General features: G+C 32.1%; 4 protein-coding genes across 4 annotated transcripts; 1 reads left to right on the top strand and 3 right to left on the bottom strand.

The window, feature by feature from the left end:
• Window positions 1-46: 46 nt before the first annotated feature.
• LOC107029058 (probable acyl-activating enzyme 1, peroxisomal) lies at window positions 47-4,587 on the bottom strand. Its single transcript, XM_015230356.2, has 2 exons — window positions 4,269-4,587; window positions 47-1,733 (listed from the first exon to the last, which is right to left on the bottom strand). Exons 1-2 carry the CDS (start codon window positions 4,464-4,466, stop codon window positions 261-263), a joined length of 1,671 nt encoding a protein of 556 aa, XP_015085842.1. The 5' UTR covers window positions 4,467-4,587; the 3' UTR covers window positions 47-260.
• Window positions 4,588-5,987: 1,400 nt separating this feature from the next.
• On the bottom strand, window positions 5,988-7,869 carry LOC107028116 (probable acyl-activating enzyme 1, peroxisomal). The gene is made up of 2 exons (XM_015229166.1): window positions 7,657-7,869; window positions 5,988-7,568 (listed from the first exon to the last, which is right to left on the bottom strand). The coding sequence occupies exons 1-2, from the start codon at window positions 7,867-7,869 to the stop codon at window positions 6,111-6,113; spliced, it is 1,671 nt and encodes a 556-aa protein (XP_015084652.1). The 3' UTR covers window positions 5,988-6,110.
• Window positions 7,870-14,487: 6,618 nt separating this feature from the next.
• LOC107027176 lies at window positions 14,488-16,743 on the top strand. Its single transcript, XM_015228357.2, has 2 exons — window positions 14,488-14,859; window positions 15,032-16,743. The coding sequence occupies exons 1-2, from the start codon at window positions 14,763-14,765 to the stop codon at window positions 16,609-16,611; spliced, it is 1,677 nt and encodes a 558-aa protein (XP_015083843.1). The 5' UTR covers window positions 14,488-14,762; the 3' UTR covers window positions 16,612-16,743.
• A 187-nt stretch (window positions 16,744-16,930) lies between these two features.
• Window positions 16,931-19,589, bottom strand: LOC107027076 (ubiquitin-fold modifier 1). Its single transcript, XM_015228243.2, has 4 exons — window positions 19,428-19,589; window positions 19,235-19,332; window positions 17,820-17,852; window positions 16,931-17,171 (listed from the first exon to the last, which is right to left on the bottom strand). The coding sequence occupies exons 1-4, from the start codon at window positions 19,511-19,513 to the stop codon at window positions 17,092-17,094; spliced, it is 297 nt and encodes a 98-aa protein (XP_015083729.1). The 5' UTR covers window positions 19,514-19,589; the 3' UTR covers window positions 16,931-17,091.
• Window positions 19,590-20,885: the final 1,296 nt, after the last annotated feature.

The raw sequence follows: 20,885 nt of genomic DNA, 5'->3' as shown, positions 1-20,885 counted from the left end.
AACTGTAAACAAAGAGAAGTAATAAATGAAAGAACTCAAAGATATATTAGAGAGAAAGGGAACTTCTTTATTATTATTAATCTGTTGTCTGATGATTATAAAGCATTCAATACAGTAAATAATAATTACCTTTTTTCAAAAGGTCAAGGTCATCTATTGTTCTGCTGAACTAATCTTATTAATGCCAGATGATTAAACTTATGTCTAGAACAATAAAAGTGTGTTTCACTAAGTAAGCCCCATTTCAACACCACAATTCATTATAGTTTGCTAGCTTTCGAAACACTTCCCATTGCTTTGACTCTCTCTCTCAGAACAAACTTTTGAATCTTTCCTGTTGAAGTTGTTGGCAAATCATCAAAAATTACTGTCCTAGGAGCCATGTAATGCGGCAAACGATCACGACAATGCTTGATGATCTCATCAGCACTTGCATTGCATCCGTTCTTCAGTTTGACGAATGCGCAAGGTGTCTCACCCCAGTGATCATCTGGTCTTCCCACTACAGCAGCTTCAAGAACAGATGGATGGCTAAAGATTACAGACTCCACTTCGATTGTACTAATGTTTTCTCCACCGGAAATAATGATATCCTTTGAACGATCCTTTAATTCTATGTAACCATCAGGATGCTTCACTGCTAAGTCCCCGCTTCGAAACCAACCCCCTCTAAAAGCATCTTCTGTAGCTTTGCGATCTTTTAAGTAACCATTCATTACTGTGTTTCCTCTAATCATCACCTCACCCATTGTTTTTGCATCTGAGGGTACACTCTTCATTGATTCAGAATCCTTTACGTCTACATCCTCCAAGCCAAGATGGTTCACTCCTTGACGAGCCTGAATATTAGCCTGCTCATCAGGTGATAGAGAGTTCCACTCTGGTTTCCACATGCAAACAGTTGCTGGACCATAGGTTTCCGTAAGACCATATCCATGAGTAACATTAAAACCGAGCTCTTTCATTTTAAGTAGAACTTGAGGAGGAGGTGGGGCACCACCTGTCATAACGTTAACTGTCCTTGAGAGTGGTCTTTGGACACTTCGTGGCGCATTTATTATCATGTTCAAAACCGTAGGTGCACCAGCCATGTTAGTCACTTGGTGTTGAATTATGCTGTCAAAAATCCCTTTTTCGGTTACATTTCTCAGGCAAATATTTGTACCACCTTGTGCTGCCACAGTCCAAGCAAGACACCATCCATTGCAATGAAACATGGGAAGAGTCCATAGATAGACAGGCATTGAAGTCATTTCAGCAAGAAGAGCTGCAGCCAGAGAATTAAGATATGCTCCTCTGTGACTATAAACGACCCCTTTTGGTCTCGATGTTGTCCCTGAGGTATAATTAAGAGCAATAGCATCCCGTTCATCATTTGGCCATAAAATCTCAAAATCAGGTTCTCCATTAGCTAAAAAGGACTCATACTCCAGATCTTTTGAACACAAGCTCCTATTATTATTATTCTGGCTAGATAACTGACTCTCTCTATCAGATATCAAGATAAGATGCGGCAACTTTCTGCTAGCCTTAGATAGAATTTCTAATGCACCCTTAGCAACATCGAGCAACTGGTGATCTACAAATATGATTTTGGCCTCGGAATGTCTAAGTAACACAGAGACCATTGCAGAATCATGACGTGTATTAAGTGCGCAAAGAACTGCCCCAGCCATTGGTACTCCAAAGTGTAGCTCGTATATTGCAGGAATATTTGGAGCCAAGGCAGCAACCTGCTCAGAAATTTAGCTAAACATAAGAGCAGCACCAATATAACAGACAGTGATCTGAATAAGAACTAATTTCCTTCCTGCTAAAAATATAAAAATACCTAACTAAGTGATAGAGGAGGCAAATGCTTAATTGATTCCATGATATGTTATACTTTCAAACATACTTGTGTTTCATGATCGTCACTGACACCTAAGTCTTAGTGCCACATCTTTTATGTTTTTTTTAACAAACCTTTTAAATAAAATTTTGTTGTCTTTAATCTGAGTGCATAATTTAATAACTGACCAGATCATTAATATAAAGGAAAGTGTAAGTACCGACTCAATGTAGACCGGTGTAAGTATTTGGCATTGGTATATATACTTCTTTTAATTTTCAGAGTAGTTTGAAGAATTTCCACGAAGTAACCACACCCATGTCATATCTTATTGATATATGAGGATTTATGTAACAGTAAAATAAGACTAGTTTATCCTGCAAAGATTACTAAGGTTGTACATTGTTTCTTGAAAGATCTAAATAGTAGAAGACGGACCAACAAAATTAAGGAGGAGGAGGGTGTCCTGTTATTGATTTTAAAGCAGCACATGGATTAAAGGCTAATTACTTCTTGTATCTAAACTTATTTGGTGAATAGTTCAGGACAAAGAGAGAACAACTCATGATAGATGTATTCAAAATAAAAAAAGAGAAGTCTTGTCACCCCTAAGAGAAAGAAGAAAGAAAAAAAAGCCAAAACTTTGTGAAATGTAGAGGTACTCAGGAACTTTTCAAGTTGAGTTCTTGAAATTGTTTCATTGTTTAAGAAACTTCATCGTGAGAAAAGTAAGTCTCTTAAAGCCAATAACTAGCATTTATCCTTCTCATATTTTCCTGTCCTTCACCATCTGCTACATCGCCTTCAAAAAACCCTTCCCCAATAGTTCTGAAGAAGTGACATAAATCAGATTGAGGGACTTGTATCTTCCTTTTGTTTACTTTTAGAAGTTTTTCCTCAATAGTTCTAAAGAAGTAGCATATATCGTATTTCATATCTTAACTGCAGTCTTACATTATGGAAAAAGATCAACACAAAGTAGGCCTTTATGCTTAACATTTAACAGATTCAACTAAGGGAAGAAATCGAAGTTGACTACATTGCAAGCCAGTAAAAAGGAATTTAGGCCTAAAAATTCTTCTTCTATTTTTATTGTCCAAAATAAGCTTATCCTGTTATCCATGCTCCATCCTGAAAAATTGGTACTACTTTGATTAATCTGGTCACTTCCTCTATATCATTTACTAAAAACAGTTGTTCTCAAATAATTTGATTCGTTTAGTGTAAAAGACAATGTTACATTACCTAAAACATAATTTCTTCAAAAAAGAAACATGACTATTCAGCCTGCACCAGAAATTGACAACTATAAAAGGCGGGACCAGCCCGGTGAACTAAGATTCTGTCAAGAGTACTGCTCAAGAGAGCTAATCATCATCCATGGATGCAATCCCCGAGGAAGAGATCAGAGAAGAAGAAAGGAATTTGGGGAAAATCTCTAGACGAATTTCCTTTCATGAGCTCATATGTATTTATACAAGGGAAGGACAGAATATCCAACTAATCTATTTTTTTATGACAAAAATATCTAACTAATCTATACAGCTGGCATATTAACAGAATTCAGGCTAAGCGAACCTAAGTTGTTCGGACTCTTCGCTTTTGGTGCCGCACCCATGTCGTGTGGGTGCGAGTGTGGTATGGGATCCATGTCCAACTTGGCCAGCCAATTTTTAGTACTTTGACCATAATCAATGGGGAAAATCTAGACAGTTTTAATGCAGTCTGTAATCAATACAAAAGCTAAGGTGAAATTGAAGAAAATGGAGTACCTTTTATACAGAAATTTCTATGTCACTCATTTTCCTTTAATCTCCTTAGGAATCTCCACATAATATCTCATAATTTAGGTAATTATTAACTCTATTTTTAGATATTTTAATTATTTTTAGGCGAATCTTGGCACTTGTATCCGTACATGGATCCATATCCCCGAATCATGAAAATTAGATTATGAAGGATCCAACTTCTAGATCTGCACCCGACTCCGAGCAACATAGAAGCTAGCTAACTGCTCTGACTGGCTGGAGTAACTAACTAATTGAATCCGTTAACTAACTGATATTATAATTAGCTAATCTTAATAGATCCACTATGTGCGAGGTCAAGGGTCTATAGTACACAGCCTAGCACTGCATTTCTGCAAGAGACGGTTTCGTGTGACCTTCTAATGCAGCTAAAAAAGAATCTATATGGGTATTTCACTTTTCAAAGTCACCAACCCTCACTTCTTTTTGTAGTAAACATAACTCACACCATACCACTAACAAAGACCATATATAACTTCCTCCATCCCAATTTATAATTTACATGACACTATTCGCCTATTTAAATTGAGTCAATTTAAGTAATCTAAACGTGTAACAATTGAAATATCTAAAATTAAATAAAACATATTAAGAAACAATAAAAATGGAGAAGATCGAGAAAGACATACGACATCGCCACGAGAAATCCCCAAATGGGTTAGAGCAGAAGCAAGTTGGATACACCTTTGACGAGTTTCTCTCCAAGAATATTTGACATTTCCGTGAACAATAGAGAGTCTATCACTATAAACCTTTGCTGATCTTTCTAAGAAGCTAATTGGACTCAACGGCACGTAGTTCGCTGAGCATTTCACTGTGCCCTCCATTTGTAGGCTGGAAGATCGGCTGAAGCGCGGAGGAGTCTTCGCTATCGCCGGAGTTTGGAGGAATTAGGAGAAAATTTTTTTTATGGTGAAAGTCGAATGGTTCGGAAAATTAGTAGCTAAGTTCTGTTAATGGAGACAATTTATTGTGATTAACTCATTAATTATGGTAGTAAAGAAGATAGAGGAACTAATAATTTCATTTTCGGAAAAGGCCTAAAATATCTTGAAGTATTGAAAATGGTACAAAATTACCCTTCATCCACCTATTTGCTCCAAAATACCCTTTTTCATCCACCTATTGGCTCCAAAATACCCTTGTCATCCACCTTTGGGTTTAAAATTGACCACTTTTTTAATTGTTTTAAAATTAAACTCTTTAAATATTTTGAAAAATACTCGGTGTTCAACTATTGGTTATAATTTTAATTTATTAATATAATTTATAAATCAACCCACTACCCACTCATTACTAACTAAACCTCACCCAATTAATAATCTAATTATAATATCAAAATCGTCATAAACACTACTAAAACACGATGAAATTATAGATTCCTGAAAATGACATTCAAAATTATTCGAGTCCGAATCGAAGCCACAATTAAATTTAGGTTGAGCCGCTTATTTAGGAGGACACTTTCTTTCAAAGTTGAATTAGAAATTTTTGATTAAAGGTAAACAAGTAATACATCCCGAATTAATTCATGCACTTTTTTTAAATATAATTTTATAAATATTTATGATTTGTTTTAAAACCTTTAATATATTATTTTGAAAAAAAGTTACCTATGAAGTAACATCACATAATTGAGACGTAAGAATAATTAAGATGAACATAGTCAGACTTTTAAGTTTATCGGTGATTTTTATTTAGCCACTTGAATGTATGATAATTTAATTCTATAATTTTTAAAAACTCTCCATTGACAGAAGCTTGCATTAATAATGTGACGGGTTTATTAATTTAGAGAAATTTAATTAGTAATGGGTGGGTAGTGAATTAATTTATAAATTATACTTCTAAGTTAAATTATAACAAATCGTTGAGTGCCACATATTTTAAAAAATATTTAAATAGTTTAAATATAAAATCGTTAAATAATTGATCAATTTTGAACCAAAAGGTGGATGACAAGGGTATTTTGGACCCAATAGGTGGGTAGGAAGGGTATTTTGGAGCTAATAGGTGGATAGAGGGTAATTTTATACCATTTCCAATACTTTAAGGGTATTTTAGGCCCTTTTCCGTTTATTTTTTTAATAACAAATTTCACTAAAATTTTGATATGTACTTTCATCATCTTGATATTTAATAAACTAAAATAATATTTTTCAACTGTTAGACGCAAATATTCAATCAAACTGTCCTATAAACATACACGTGTTATATAAAATTGTAAAAAAAAAAAAAAGGAGAAGTGATAAAGGAAAGAACTCCAAGATATACTAAAGAGAAACAGAGTTTTTTATTATTATTATTATTTACTAATAAAAAGAGCTTATTATTTGCTCTATGATAAAACATCCAATAGAGTAACATAATGATAAATTCCTCTATTGTTATGCTGCACTAGTCTTATTTATATACTAATATTAAAACTTATGTCTAAGCAAGCTTTATTTCCGCACCACAACTCACTACAGTTAGCTATCTTTCGAAATACTGCCCGTGGCTTTGACTCTCTCTCTCAGAACGAACTTCTGAGTCTTTCCGGTTGAAGTTTTTGGCAAATCATCAAAAATAACCGTCCTAGGAGCCATGTATTGTGGCAAACGATCGCGACAATACTTGATGATCTCATCAGCGCTAGCATTGCATCCATTCTTCAGTTTGACGAATGCACAAGGTGTTTCACCCCAGTGATCACCTGGTTTTCCCACTACAGCAGCTTCGAAAACAGATGGATGGCTAAAGATAACAGACTCAACTTCGATTGAACTAATGATTTCTCCACCCGAGATGATGGTGTCGATCGAACGATCCTTCACTTCTATGTAACCATCAGGATGTTTCACTGCTAAATCCCCGGTACGAAACCAGCCCCCTTTAAAAGCATTTTCTGTTGCTTTCACATCCTTAAAGTAACCATTCATTACTGTGTTTCCTCTAATCATCACCTCCCCTACTGTCTTTGCATCTGAGGGTACACTCTTCATTGAATTTGAATCCTTTACGTCTACGTCCTCCAAACCTAGATGGTGCACTCCTTGACGAGCGTGAAGATTAGCCTGCTCAACAGGGGACAGATAGTTCCACTCTGGTTTCCAAAAACAAACAGCTGCTGGACCATAAGCTTCTGTTTGACCATATCCATGAGTAACATTAAAATTAAGCTCTTTCATCTGAAGTAAAACTTGAGGAGGAGGCGCGGCTCCACCCGTCATAACATTTACTGTCCTTGCGATTGGTTTTTGCACACTTTGTGGCGCGTTTATTATCATGTTTAGAATCGTAGGTGCACCACCCATATGAGTAACTTGGTGTTGACTTATGTTATCGAAAATCCCCTTTTCAGTCACATTCCTCATACAAATATTTGTACCACCCTGTGCTGCAACAGTCCAAGTAAGACACCAGCCACTGCAATGAAACATCGGAACAGTCCATAAAAACACAGGCATCGAAGTCATTTCAGTTAGAAGAGCTGCAGCCAGAGAATTAAGATAGGCTCCTCTATGACTATACACAACCCCTTTTGGCCTCGATGTTGTTCCTGACGTATAATTAACAGCTATAGCATCCCATTCATCATTTGGCCGTACAATCTCAAAATCGGACTCTCCATTACCTAAAAAGGACTCATACTCCACGTCTTTTGAAGCCAAACTCCAATTTTTATTATATAACTCACTCTCTGTATCAGAGATCAGAATTAGATGAGGTAACTTTACCTTTTCCTTTGATAGAGTTTCTAATGCACCCTTAACAACATCAAGCAATTCGTAATCAACAAACATGATTTTTGCCTCTAACTGCTTTAATAACACAGAGACCATATCTGAATCATAACGCGTATTAAGTGCACAGAGTACTGCCCCAGCCATTGGTACTCCAAAGTGTAGCTCATACAATGCAGGAACATTTGGAGCCAATGCAGCAACCTGATCACAAATTTAGTGTATTATTACAATTGAAATGCCCTAAAAAAACATTCAAACCATTAAAGTGAATTGAACTATAACCACATACCACGTCTCCACGAGTAATTCCTAGGTGTGTGAGAGCAGAAGCAAGCCGGATACACCTTTCGCGAGTTTCTCTCCAGGTATATCTCACATTTCCATGAACAATAGAGAGTCTATCACCATAAACTTTTGCTGATCTTTCTAAGAAGCTAATTGGACTCAATGGCACAAAGTTTGCTGAGCATTTCACTGTACCCTCCATTATTTCTTTTTGCATATAAGTGATGGATTTGTTTGTGTTGGATGATCAAGTGAGGAATATGGTTCTATAAATAGTGCTACTATTAGTAGAAATATTTAATGTTTCAACTATTTTAATTCATTATCCAAAAAAAAAACAGATTAGAGGTAAATGGTTGAAAAATTAGTAGCTAAGTTATGTTAATGAATTTTTTTTTTAATAGTGATTAACTTATTTCCTTTTTTGGGGTTTCATGTTTAGAGGGTGTTATTGGATTTTTTTCGAATAGTTGTAATTTTTTCAAAAAGTTATGACTTTTCTGATTAGGTATAGTAAGTATATGTTCACACTATTATTTTATGTTATCGATTGTTGTTTTTGAGTATATGCTATATATATACTGTTGTTTGTGTTTTAGAAAAATTATTTGTTATAAGTATTTGTTAGTACAGATTAAATAACCGGTGTTTAGATTGAATTGTTTTAAAGTAATTTTTTTTTTTTAATTTGAAGGATGTTGTTGAAGATCACAATGAATGTATATCCAATTAATCTTTCCATTAGCAGTTGGTAGCCAGTCAGTGAGTTATCTAATTAATTAATTTTGTATTGGATTTTTTAATAAGATAATTGATAGTTGATAGTTAGTCAGTAGACTGTAAGTCAGTTGGTGACTGTTGAAATAAATTAGGAAAAAAAGGTTAAAATAAATTATCATAAAAAATTTGTTTTATCCTTCCCCTTTTCTTTTTATCAGATATTTTTTATGTTAGCTATTATTTGTCATGGTTTTATTTTTAGAGTCAAATTATAAAAAATTTTGATTTACATTTTAAGATGTATTTTTCATTATATCCATATGCAAAAAATTACAATTTATATTACTTTTCATATAATTTTTATATATTTAAATTTTTTATTTAAACTATCAAATTAATAATCTAATTTAACTTAAAAAATTAGTCAAATCGACTTTCGAAAAGCGCAACATAACAAATAAAAATGGACGGTTATCTACAAGTGGATAAAAGTTAATTATATACGCAATGTTCTGAACCAAAGTACTAGATGCATGTTATTTATTTTTACATAAACATTCAATATTAGGGATTATTAATTATGTAATATTTCATTAAATTATTTTACCTATTATAAATTATTTAATATAAACATCAAGTGTAATAAGTATATATCCTAAAAAGTGCAAATTTATGTGAGAAAATAATTTATAGCAAATGCAGTACAACATTGGAGCTTACTTGGTCATACATGCATATTGATTTTTTTAAAATTGAAAACTAGTTTTTTAATTATTTGTTGCTACTAATAAATAAAGGGAAACTAATTTAGAAGCTAATTACTTAGATATACTCTAGTTTGTAATATTGCGTATCTTACCATATTTTGGTGCATCCAAATACATTCAGATATGTTCAGATACATGTATCTCCGGATACATATGATCAAAATTAAGTGTAAGTTATTCTAGATACATTGTATCTAGGTGGATTAACATGCATGTATCTAGGACACATAACAAATCTCATCCGCCTTCCTCGCCTCTCTCTCATCTCGCCCACCACTCTCGTATGGTATCTCAGATACATGTGAAATTACCCTAGATACATACATATACATGTATCTAGTCTGAATCTCACTCAACTCTATTCCCATCCCGCTCGCCTCTCTCTCTATTTTAGTGTATCGTGTAGTAGCAAAAATACTTATATCTAATTGTATCTTCCTCAATATATGGAAGAAAACTTTTAATTAGTGATAAAATGCGTAATATTTTGAAAGTATAAATAATAATAGTATATATATATGATATAAAATTATGAACTATATGTCTAGTTATGTTTTTTTCTTTAAACAAAAAGCATGGTCCATGAAAAAAATGTGTAAATCTCACAGTTTTAATGTGTAGTTACTATCTATCCCTAATAAGTTTCTAAGTATATTAATTTCTTAAAAATTAAGAAAAACTCGGACACACTAATATGTAGCTCGGATAGATTAATATTGGCTCGGATATATGAATATGTAGTTCGGATACATTAAAAACTAGTTTGGATACATAATATGTAGCTCGGATACATTAAATGCTGGCTCGGATATATTAATATGAAGCTCAAATATATTAATAAAACAAGAGATTTTAAAGATTTTTAAAAATAATAGGGGATAATGAAAATAAATGAAACAAAAAATATGTACTTTTATAATTTGTCCCAAAAAAATAGATTCAGCCCAACAGAAGCCCAATCAAAAGAAAATAAAGCAAAGACAATAAACTAAAATAGAGCATATTGAAATTATTTTTAGAGTAATTTTAAAGTTGTCCACAAACTTTGTTCTTGGTATACGGATAACAATCTTGTAATAAAAATTAAAAATTAAATTTATTTCATATTTAATTTGAAATATTAGTTAATTTTAAAATTATTTTTTCTTACTTTTATATTATACTAGTTTCTGATAACGTGCGTTACACGTTTATCTTTTACTATTATTACAATCTTTTTATCTATTTAAAAGTGAGTTATAAAATATAAAATATTGAAATTAACAATATTAATTTTACTGTTTATTTTTTATTCATTAAAATAATTCATAAAATAGAATAGTGCATTTGCTATCAAATCAGAAATATGTGAAACCTGACTGTAAAATATGTCCATGAATTGCTTTTCAAAAAAAAATGTCTTATGTATTCTTGATTGAAAAGTAATAATAAATGTATCTAATGTCTTTAATGAAATAATAAAAGCGTGAGACAACTTTATCAGAAATATAAATTTCAATTGCATATTCCACATACTACAACAAAAAGATCCTAAAATATTTACCAAACAAATGACTTATTTTTCTATAAAGTACCTAAACATCGAAGTTTAACGACAATACAATAAGATTGCTTTGAGAATGCAATTACTTGTGATAAGTCCACGGATCTATATATGAGTATAATATTTTATTGTGTTTATATAAAATATAGCACTATTTGTGTTAATTTTTGATGATATGATGTTTCATATTCATGAAAAATTCAACACTCTATTCGAATTATAAAAAATAATTAATATGTTTTAGTTTTCAAATTTAAATTTTTAATAAACAGAAAATAAATTAACAAAATAAGAAAAACAGACGATTCAATAACAATATTATAAACATGTTTGTGATGAGCCATGTATAATTTGAAGGAAAAAATATTTCAAATTCAAATTAAAGAGAGACATAGGAAAATTAAAATATGTTCTCTAACTAAAATCTTAATCTTCCATCACCCAAAAATTAAATAGGAAATGAAAGACTCTTATAAGAGAAATAATGATTTATACAATTTAAAAGACTATATGTGAAAATAAGAGAATAAATATATTGCATAAAAAAAATTATAGCTGCAAAAAATACCATGTATGATTCTCAAAGGTAAAATTATTTTACTATTACCTGTAAATTATATACTTTCATCATATTTATTGTTGAAATTTCACCTTTTCAAAAATGAAAAAACAAGCTAAGGAAAAAAAATAAAAAGGGGGCAAAGGAACAAATAAAGATTAATAAAATAAAGAAAGGAAAAAAATCCAGTGAATATCTTGACTGAAACTACGTTATAAAAATACTCAGATAAATCTATATATCTTGAATTCCAAGAACACTTCAAATTGCATCAGAAATTAATCTAAAAAGAGGCATATTCTACAATAAGAGAGAGGGGGACAACAAAGAAATAGTGTTAAAAATTTGAAATCTTCCAGTTTCAGAAAAAGAAAATTGATAAAGGGCAGGGGATGCATGAGGACTATGAGATTTCTAGGAACACAAAATCAATTCCTCGCCGTTGTTGCTGTCGAGAAATCACTGCAGGCACCACACTTCATATGATTGTCTTAGAGTCTTCTGTTTCTTAACTAAAATGATATTCCTATATCTTCCATGCCTTTTGAAATGTATACGAAGATGAAATGACTTGGAAAAATATTTATTATTTTCAATTGCCTTTTCGCTTATCCTATTTATGGTTATTTAAATGTAAGTTTCAGACAGTTGTCTTTCAATTATCCTAATTATTATATATATATATATATATATATATATATATATATATGATGATAAAAGATGGAGATATAATAGTTTCATGAGATTTTCTTGCTGCCGGACAAACAACCCCCTTATTTCTTTTCCCAAAGTACTTAGGGTCGTTTCATGGACGATTAGAGTTATGTAGGTATTAATAATCTGGGATTAGTTATGAGTGAATTATGTATTATTAGATACATGTATTAGCTATATAGTGATTAATCGTATACAAATGGCTAATTTTTCTATCTACCTACCAAACATTGTTCAAGTTATACAAAAAATAATATTTGAATAACATCTCTCTTCATCCAAATCCCATTGTTGCATTAAAAAAAATTGTCATGGGAATATTGGAAACAATCACTTTACCTTCACTCGATATTGATAAGTTTGCATTCGCACCACCCAGTCTCTTTGAACTCCACTTGTGAGATTACACTAGATATATTATTGTTGTTTTGTTGGATACCAAATAGTGACATAATCCACTTTGTATGTTGTTTCAAGGGGGGCTTAAACGGGTATATAAAACTTACCCGCACCAAATGTTTACACCAAGCTAATACAAGCATGACATGTATTTAAATTTATTGCTTATTTTACTTTATTAAATCACATAATAATAGATTTTGCATAAATTGAATTTAAAATATTAAAATACGGAGTATAAATCTGCGTTATTGAAGAGAATGGTCATGTGGACTCAAATTTTGTATAAAGATATTGTTAGGCATAATATATGAATATATGACTGACATTTATGCCTTTTAACTTTGGGTTTGTATAAGTATACAGCTAAATTTGTATAAAATTGAACAAATAATCGAGATATGTTTAAGTGTTTATTTGTGCATACTCAAAATTGAAGGGCATTAGACATAGATGTGAGCTGATGCTGAGTTAAAGAACATATTTAAGTATTATACCGATATTGATATATAGGTTCATAATATATATATACTAGGCATATGATCCTCTATTCATACAAAAACTAGCTAAAAAAAGACACTAATTAGTTGTTTGATCATATTTTATTGTAAATTTTTAAAAAAAGAACAAGTGTTTGTTAGGATCGAATTCACACACACACACTTGATGAATTAAGAACACAAGAATTTCAAGAGAAAGAGATGAGAGATCTAGAGAGAGAAAGAGAGAAACCAATATTTCGTGGTAATACCCCGTGAGTAAGAGAAATCAATATTTCGTGGTAATACACCGTGAGTAAACTTTCACGGCAAGGGATATATATATTAATAATTCAAAGTATTTTAGGTTACAGTGTTTAGCCATGAAAATAAATTAGTTGTTTTTAATTTTTTTGAGTAATTTTGAGTGAAAAAAGTGGTTCTTTTTTTAATACTTGAAAATTTTAGAATTTGACTTCAAGTTAAATTTCAAAATTTTGGCCAAAACATAATTTTCTGAAGTTCAACTCCAAAAATGAAAAAAAAAAATTAAAAAATTCATGATTAAACGCCTTGTTAACCCTCAACTAATTATAAAAATAACCCAAATATGCCTGAAGTTTTCCCACTATTATTATTTTCTTCAACTAGAACTATTGTACTACATCTGTATAATTGTAATCACTTTAAGCCTATAATACATAAGTCAACCCAATCATATTTATTGTTGTCCTGCTTATTAGACGATAGTTAAAGTATTTTTAGTTTTTTTCACACCACACAAAGATTTTTAACAATATAAGTATATGTTATTGATGCGCAAATACTCTCATATTAAAAAAAAAATAATCTTAGAAATCTCTTATTATTAACTTTAGGTTACTAATTTTAGTGAACCGCTCTTACGGGAGGAACTGACTTGGAGGTGCGGGAGGTGGAAGAGATGTGAGATGAGTTAGGTTCTTTTCATCATATATATAGGGGCATAGCCATCCTTTACCCAGGGGTGTCAAGCGATACTGACACCTCTTGACACAAGTTGAAGTTGAAGGTTTGTTACTTTGGTCTAATAGTTGTGAAATTTTCTTGAGGTCGTGTGTTATGAGACTCAATGCATGAGGTTTGAGGTGAATTTACTTGCTAAAAAAATGGCACATGAACACGTGGTCACTTCGTAAAATTAGGTATTTTACGTGTATATATAATATATATAAAAAATTAGTATAATATGAGATATACTTCTAAAAGACTAAATTATGCACTTAATTAGATGCTTAGTTATCTATTGTCTATTAAAGATTATTAGGAATCAATTCTTGCTTCACACATCTTTTTCTTTTTCTTTTTTTTAGTGGTAAAATATTTGTATTCTAAAAATTCTAGAATCGTCTCGTCATGATAGGGTGGGTGTACGTTGCATATTTTCCACCACTCACTATTAATTAACTTTGACAAATTTCTTCTGCTGGTCACCTATATGCATCAAACATGTGTTTTTCATGTTATTGCTGCATTGAAATTGGCTGTACTGTAAACGTCGATGGAGTCAGAATTTTTATTAGTTAATTTAAAAATACAACGTAAACATAATCAAGCTAAGGTGTTCAATATTTATATATATAGTACATATAGTATTCTTGAAAACTAGCACTTTTGCAAATAAAGCTAAGACATGAACAAAAAAAAATAAAATTTGTTGCTTGAATAACATATAGAAGAATTAATCTCTTTAGTGATAAGCAAGCAAACAAAACTTGTTCAACTCAATAACTTGATGGGACCTGTAAATTAATTAACTACATTGGTCTACAATTCTCAACTACCTCAAAATTGGAATATGCTTTTTTTATTTTGGGTCATATATTTACTTGTTACAGGATATGTTTCTAATCTATCCTAAGTTTCATTTCACCAAAAAAAAAAAATCTCATGGGAAATTGCATTCCTTTTCTAAACAAAGAAATCAAATATTTGCCCATTGATACAATTTTCAAGCTTCCATCACCATTGCCCAATTGGCCACCAGGTTTGAAACTTCACTCTCTTAATTATCGCTAAATTGGTAGTACCTAACGATTTTTAAAAATAATTTGTAGCAAATTTGTTGCTAGTTATATGAATAAACGACAAATTTTACTGTTTAGCTATAAAATCAGTCTGTCGCTATAAGTTCATTGATGTTTAAGGTCTAATGACAGGAACAGGAGAGTTTGGAAGTGGATGTATTGATTCAGGAGGGCTAAAAGTTTGCCAAATTGTGACATTTAACAAAGTTTGGGCTATTGATAAAGGAGGACCAGAGAATCTTGGAGCAACATTTTATGAGCCTTCACCAATTCCAGATGGATATTCTATGTTTGGATGTTATTGTCAACCAAACAATAAACCCCTTTTTGGTTGGGTACTTGTAGGGAAAGACAATGTTGGTGAAATCCTAAAGAATCCAGTTGATTACACACTTGTTTGGAGTAGTGAATCCTCAAAGTTCAAGAACAAAAATATCAATGATCATGGCTATATTTGGCTACCAATTCCACCTGAGGGTTACAAGGCTTTAGGCCATGTTGTCACTACCTCACCTGAAAAACCTGCCTTAGACAAAATTCAATGTGTTCGATCCGATCTAACGGATGAATTAGAGGTTGAGAGTTGGGTATGGGGTCAAGGTACAACTAGTAAGGTGAATGGTATCAATGTTCACAGCGTAAGACCTCGAGAAAGAGGTGTAAAAGCACAAGGGGTTAGTGTGGGCACATTCTTAGCTAGGATGACAAGTGATAAAGATGATGAGTCTAACAAAACCTTATCCCTTGCTTGTTTAAAGAACAATAAGTTTAGTACCTTTTCTTCTATGCCTAACCTTAGCCAAATTCAAGCATTATTTGATCAATACTCTCCAATTATACACTTTCACCCTAAAGAAAAGTACCTTCCTTCCTCTGTCAATTGGTATTTTGCTAATGGTGCTTTGCTATATCAAAAAGGTCAAGAATCAAATCCTAGTACCATTGAACCAAATGGCTCAAATCTTCCACAAGATGGTCCAAATGATGGTGCTTATTGGCTAGACTTGCCAATTGATGAGAAGGACAGAGAAAAAGCCATTAAAGGAGATTTACTAAACTCTGAGGTTTATCTCCACATTAAGCCAATGTTAGGAGCAACTTTCACTGACATAGCTGTGTGGATTTTCTATCCATTCAATGGACCTGGCACAGCTAAACTTGGCCTAGTTGATGTACCCTTTGGTAAAATAGGTGAACACGTAGGTGATTGGGAGCATGTGACACTTAGGATCAGCAATTTCAATGGGGTGTTGTACAAAGTTTACGTCTCGCAACATAGTGGAGGGAAATGGCTTGATGCACCACAAGTTGAATTTCAGAATGGTAGTAACAAAGTTGTGGTCTATTCTTCACTAAATGGACATGCCATTTACCATAAACCAGGCTTAGTTTTACAAGGGGGTGGAGATATTGGGATAAGAAATGATACAGCTAAGAGTAACTTGGTTTTGGACTGTGGGAAGAACTATTCAATAGTTGCTGCTGAAAATCTTGAAATAATCGCGCCAGCATGGCTAAATTATTCAAGACAATGGGGACCAAAGTTAAGTTATACACTTGGGGATGAAGTTAAAAAAATTGAGAGCTCATCGAAAGGGAACTTGAAAGGTGCATTTGAGAAATTGGTGAAAGTATTGCCAAATGAAGTTTATGGAGAAGAAGGGCCTACTGGTCCCAAGTTGAAAGGTAATTGGAATGGGGATGAAGTGTGACTTGTCAAAAGAAATAGAATTGAGGCCTTCATGCAAGTCTGTTTTGTATTTCTAAAATCTCCATGTGTAATTGATCTCTCCTTTTTATTTGAACTCATTCGTAATCTAATTTTTGTTTACCTACTTCCAAAACAAGGTGTATACAAGTATCTTAACATAACATATAATCATCAGCATATAGCTTAGTTGTTCACCAAACATAAAGAAACCAAATGACAAAAGAAAATGAAAAGGATTACAAACATGCATTAGAAAGTACCCAGAAACTGAACCAATTCATTTAGCCAAAAGAAAATTGCAGAAACAGGAAAAGGAAGGCTAGATAAAAGCAGTCGCAGAACCATTTTATTTGAATCTGATATTCAAACTGTACATAAATTACAACATTAAAAGATGAGGACATCTAAACATAATGTGCTACTCATTTGGGAAAAGGATATTTCCCTAAGACCTAGGTAGATGAAATATAGAGCTAAACATTCAGAATGAGATCCACGAAGCACCAACCCTATCCCGAGGAATTAGGCGTAGTTCAGACCCATGTTTAAGAAAGACGTTACCTGAAATAACATTCAAGTTGAAACAAGTTCAAAACCGGATAATCTAAGTTGAAAAAATTCAGAACTCAATGATAAGATATATAATCACATCAGTGTAAACGAAAATAATATCGCAGCCAACTATGGCTGAAGAGAGACAGATAAATCCACAATGAAAAGACACCAACAGTTTCTCCTCATATTCTTAAAATGCTCCAAACCAAAAGAAAAGATAGAGAGAGACGCGCAACAATTTTATTCTTCCACTAACTAATGAAGTTCCCTTTATAGCATTTCTAGACAAAAATTATCACAGTTCCTTGAGCTCCATGCAACTACTCTTTCTCCAGTAATAAGCAGTACAATTAACAAAGACAGAAGAAAGAATAAAAAGAAAAAACCTGTACATAAATTTGCATGCTTTCTTATTTCATCCATAAACTAATAAGGTAGGCTTAAAGATAGACCCAATTTTCGTAAAACAAGAAACTAATCCTTGAATATTCCTTGGATCTTAATGCAATTAAGTTTTATCAGAAATGAGAGATATATATTTAAAACTTCCATTCCAGATATTATTATCATTCAACAACAAATAAACCATTATTTAGCAGGGGAAAAAAGATATGGAAGATAACTACAAAATATTCATGCAAAGTGTAACATTACCTGCACTTTGTTGAGGATTAATTCCCACACCATCTGCAACAAGACAAAAGAACAAAAATATTATAATAAAAAAAAAAGGAAACGTGCAATAATAAGAAGTTTATTGTTTTTACTCCTTTTTTCATTGAAATTGAAGACCGAAGAATATCATAGCATTGAAAGGACTCGAAGATACTACTTTTTTAGTACCAAACAGGAACCCCGCATTTACATTGCCAGTCCCATACATCACTTTTCTTAACAGGAAATATTTCAATAATGTCCTTTCTGATTTTTAATCTAAAAAATTATATGAGAATTTAAGATTCACCAGAACCAACTTTGACCTATGAGGAACTGATGACGACTACATGCCATTTTTATTCATAGGTACGAAAAAAGGTTTGATAAGAAGGATTACACCACATCAACTTAATTCAGAGTTCTCTTGAGTGTCGCGTTCCTTGACTAATTTGTTAGTCTAATTGCATAATCCGTGGGAAAAAAAAGAACTTCTTGTAGTTAAATAACTATAACCTAGACAAAGAGAGCACCTAGAAGTATGCAAAATTTACCAAAAATATCTGCCCACTGGACACAAAAACACCATTCATGATTCGTGAGACAAAATAACAGATCCAAGACCACCTAAAATCCCAATACCCCAAACCCAAATTGAGAAATTGAAGGCTGCTAATGCTATAAACCATCGTTTGGTCTAGTTGATAGCTTTCTTCACAAGTATTCTATAGTCTTCATAATTGTGTTGTTTTTTGTTAGAATTTCTCGTACTGGGTGAAGGAATCGGCTATTGTCTCCTTATAGGACCTTAGATCAATATGAGCTGACTTTTGAGATTGAATTAGACTCCATTTCCATTTCTTTTACAACCATACCAGTGCCAGATCCATCTCTATTCTTGGTTAACTTAGTTTTAGGACTTTGAACCCCATATTATATGTCCAGGCTCCAAAATTTACAGCCTTGGACATATAGAAGTGTGTTGGTTATAAAACCTTCTATTTTATAAGTCAAAATGTTTTGATAATATACACCAAGTCAGTCTCCATTAGGCCTCTGACAATCCTCACCTCATCAGCTAGTTTATGCCGTAATTTTAGGCCCCATTTGCATTTTCTTAAACTTGCTCGTCTCCTCATTCTTACTACTAAGTTTAATTTCATCCTGTACTTATATTATTATTGAAGTTCCACAACATTTATCCTAAATGAAATCAAAAGTTCATTTTCACTTGATTAATTAATCAACTCTGCCTCAATCCCAATTTGGATCAACAGATACAGAATTTATTTTGTCTTTTGCGGGAACAAACTCTGGGTTTTTCATGTAAAATCTCACGTATCCTAATCGAGCTAATCTAAAACTAATAAAAATAATAAAATCCATAACTGAAAACAAATGAAGGAAAATGATACCATTAGTTATGATGGCGCTTGTTTGAGGAGGGACTTTGAATTCCTCAGCCGCAAATTTGAGAACAGCGGTGAACGGAGCTGCCTCCGGAACGCTAAAACTGATCGAACAATAAATTCGGAATTCAATTCCAAGTGAAAACACAATCAAGTATCAATTTTTATGGAGAAAAAAAATAAACAGAGGAATACGTACACTTTGAATGGCAATTTGGGATCGGAAGTTAGAGTGACTTTGAACGACACTTTTCCGCCGCCACCAGCACCACCGCCACTCGCCATTATTCCTCTTGTCTCCGATACTGCATCGGGAATTTTTCTGTGTTTTGAAGAAGCACAAAAATCACGTTTGATTTTGCTCTTAATTTTCAGTTTTGGGCCTTTTCTGGCCCGAATTAGAAGATGTGCTGTATTAGCCAATCAGAAGTGACCATGTAAGCATACGTGTTCATGATTACATTCCATATACTCATTTATACTTTTAATTCTACCGTTTTTCGAAAATTAATTTAATTAATTTTTAAAGTTAAAATTAATTAATTAATTAATATTAAATAAAAAATTAAATATTAAAAAAAATTCAAAAACTTCAACTTCAGTTTCGAGAATCAAAGCACCAATCAGCCATTATGGTTAATGGGTGCTCACGAAAGCACTATATCATATTTTAAATATTTTTTTATATATATGTAATAAAATTTTCGTTGAGATCAATGGGTGTTCGAATATCTTATATTGTATTAGATCCGTTTTAATCTATTACATATTTTATTTTTTTATTTTTATCATTTAAGTCATAAATATATAATATTATATAATGACAAAGAACAATATACAATATACATAATCATTATATTTATTAAAATAATACAGTATGATATTAAGGTGACAAAATCAAATCTAATCCATCCAATCTGCGGTTAAGTTTGAGTTGGTTAAAATCTGCAGTTAATTTGATATGTCCTATATAGTCATAATAAGAGTATTTGTTAAATTAGGTATTAAAATAATTTAAAAGAACAAAATAACAAAATTAAAATTTAGTAAAAATTGAGTTGAATTGAGTCTTGACGTGTTACTTTAACTCATTTTGATCCAATTTGGAGTGGATTGGGTCTTGACCCGGTTATTATTTTAATCCATTATAATTCACTGAATACCACTCTATGTGATATAATATAATACGACACGTTATATTATGGGCAACTTTCACATATAGCAAACAAAAAATTCATATCTGTATGCTATAGCAAACTTTGCATAATTGCGCTCCATAGCAAACATAAAAACTGTATAATTCGCTATACATATACAAGTGTATAATTTGCTGGCCTAAATTGTATTATTCGCTGGCCTATTTCGCTGCAATTGTATAATTTGCGTTGCATACAGTTGAATCGAATTAAAATGTATGTATATTGCATAATTATAAGTGTATAGCAAGAAGATATATGTTTTTCTCGCTTTATACAAAAACAGAAATACAATATATACACTACTGATGTATAAAGCTAGAGAAAATTGTATTTCACTGCAATTGTATAATTCGTTGGCCTTTTTCTCTGCAATATTTGAAGTAAAATGTTTGTAAATTGTATAATTAAGTGTATAACACGAAGATATACATTTTTGCATGTGTATATACAATTTTCTC

This window comes from Solanum pennellii, chromosome 8, assembly GCF_001406875.1.
Source record: "Solanum pennellii chromosome 8, SPENNV200".
NCBI classification, from domain to species: Eukaryota; Viridiplantae; Streptophyta; class Magnoliopsida; order Solanales; family Solanaceae; genus Solanum; species Solanum pennellii.
Note: the sequence above shows the minus strand (reverse complement) of the source record. Positions and strands in the feature narration are given on the sequence as shown.